Raw genomic sequence first — 2,346 nt, 5'->3', positions numbered from 1 at the left:
GTGTGAGTGAGTGGGGGGTTGGGCCTGATGGATAGCCCCTTATAGAGCTAAACAACAAAAGAAATCTGAAGCTCCCATGTCGAACAGTTTGAGTTATAAGCTTTTTTGCATGTCCAGACACCCCCTCTTTGAAAGAAGCCCCCTCCTCAAATATGGGGTCTATTGTAAAACCGTTGGCTGGCGCAGTGTAGGTCAGACTCATCTACAGTCTTGCCAAATTTCGTGTTAATCGGTGTAGCCGTTTTTGTGCTATGGTTGACCAAATTTCACTGAAAAAAAAAAACCAGTACGAAAACAATATGACTGGTCATAATAATTGCCCAAGGTTGACCCTAAATCAAGGCAAATACAAGAAACTGAAAGGAGTCTCCTCAGCAGAGTGCCTAGACTAACCTGGTAGAAACATGATAGGAGTTTGAGAGGACCTCAGAGTGGAGTCTATGCTCCTTTGCATCAAAAAAGAGAGTTGATTGATTTGAACATCTGCCAGAAATGCATTCCAAAAGAAGGTTTAAGACACGTTCCACTGAGAGGACATTAGGGGGCAGACCCAGGACCCACTGTGACAAGCCGTTAGAGGGCGATGTAGTGATCTTTACCTAAAGTGTTCACTATACTCCAACAAAACCTGAGATGATGGATCTCTCATTACAAAGTTTAAGAGGTCTTTTTTCTCGCAGAGGGTTCATTGTCAAGAAGAAACTGCGGGGTAGAAATCCCGATAAGTCCTCCCGCTGCAGCACGTCACATGCAAACAGAATCAGCAAATACTGGCAGAAAGTTTGTCAGAGAGGGTGTTTTCTTTTTCACTTGATAATGGCAGAGTTAAAGAAGAAAGATCTGTTTTTTCTGTTGTTAAATGATAAGTACTGTTTTGTAAATTTGACACAAAGAGACCACCATCTTTTATAGCAGTGCAAAAACATGTCTCGACACTGCTCATCTGAGGTGTACCCTGGGGAAGGCTCATTCCCTCCCCGTCAGCACAGCCATGGAGAGCTTGCAGTTGTCTGTGTTGTCTCTCTCCTGCATACCCAACAAGTTCTTTTACGATCTGTGTTGTTTTATTTGACTTTTTTATCATTTTTACTGGAATACTTATAATGTTGGATGTATTTTCACACAGATATCCCACAGCAGCTGACACTGCTCTTAGAGAACTAGTTCCAACTAGGGGAAATACACAAAATAAAATCTCATCAGTTGGTAAGAGTAGCAAATTGCACAGTTTTGGTCATGCAACAGTGTAAACAAGACACAAGAAGGGGCCATCTTGACTATAATTTRCCCCACAACAGAAGGTTGATAGATGTTGAATGAACGAATCGATGGATGGATGTGCTAAAAAAATACCAGGAATTGTGATTTTACATAAATCTGTGATGTTAATTTTTTTCATAAATAATTCATAATATTACAGTATGTGTTTTTAACTAAATGTAAGTCAAAATGTCCTTTTTATTTATTATTTAGGAACAAGACCTCCATTGATCAAAAACTTGCCTAAACCTATTGAGAGCCTAATGACACGCTGCTGGTCTAAAGATCCGTCTCAGAGGCCTTCCATGGAGGAGATAGTAAAGATCATGTCTCATCTAATGAAGGTAGTAATCTGTCATACCACTTTTTGTACCATCTGCTTAAAGTTTCTAAGTGTCCCCCACCCCCATCGCCGAGGACGGGGACTTAAATGCTCTCCATCCGTCCATTTGTGTGTTTATCTGTTACAATTTCAGAAAGYTGTAACCTTTACATAGAAAGGCAAAAATACACTAAACTTTGTGTGAGTCATCCATGTAGCATGCCATACCATGTGCTATATGCTAGCATCATCAAAGCCCCACCCCCTGACAACAGAAAGTGACCTTTTTTGCTTGGAAAGCTCTATCTCTTATAAGAATGCACAATATACTGGCATTAATACCGGTATCGACCGATATTGGTCATTTTTTAGAATATCGGTATCGGCCCGGTATTTAAAACTGGACCGATAAAAACATCCAATATTGACTTCCCATTTTTTAGCTTTGTTTTTTGTTTTAGGAGGGGCGATGGTTGGTTGAGTGGCATCTGTTTGATCATGATAGTGATATTGATGTTGCGCAGCCAGGAATAACTGAAGTAGAGCCATGTGGACTTGATAAGGTGCTGTATAAGTTCAAGCTAAACATCCTTGAAGATGGCGGTGGTGGCGGCAGATGTATGTAGCTGTGCAGCATCGCTGCAGGAAAATACATCCAATTTGGCTTTACAGGCATCTGCAAGTCTGTTTTTGACCAAATTTACCTCAGCTTTAGTGTTGCTGTTACTCTGTATGCTACATAAACGGAAGATCAAAGACGCAAA

The 2,346-nt window shown here is 40.7% G+C and overlaps 1 protein-coding gene across 3 annotated transcripts in view; it reads left to right on the top strand.

Moving 5' to 3' along the window:
- Window positions 1-2,346, top strand: part of map3k7 (mitogen-activated protein kinase kinase kinase 7) — a gene marked incomplete at its 5' end in the record, with an annotated part of 48,226 nt that overhangs the window by 12,648 nt on the left and 33,232 nt on the right. For all 3 annotated transcript variants that reach the window (XM_014032570.1, XM_014032571.1, XM_014032569.1), the window contains 1 exon segment: window positions 1,474-1,604. In XM_014032570.1, coding sequence (XP_013888024.1) covers window positions 1,474-1,604 — 131 coding nt within the window.

The sequence above is a fragment of the Austrofundulus limnaeus genome, unplaced genomic scaffold (genome assembly GCF_001266775.1).
Source record: "Austrofundulus limnaeus strain Quisiro unplaced genomic scaffold, Austrofundulus_limnaeus-1.0 Scaffold1482, whole genome shotgun sequence".
Taxonomy (NCBI): Eukaryota; Metazoa; Chordata; class Actinopteri; order Cyprinodontiformes; family Rivulidae; genus Austrofundulus; species Austrofundulus limnaeus.
This window is presented reverse-complemented; position numbering and strand designations above follow the sequence as displayed.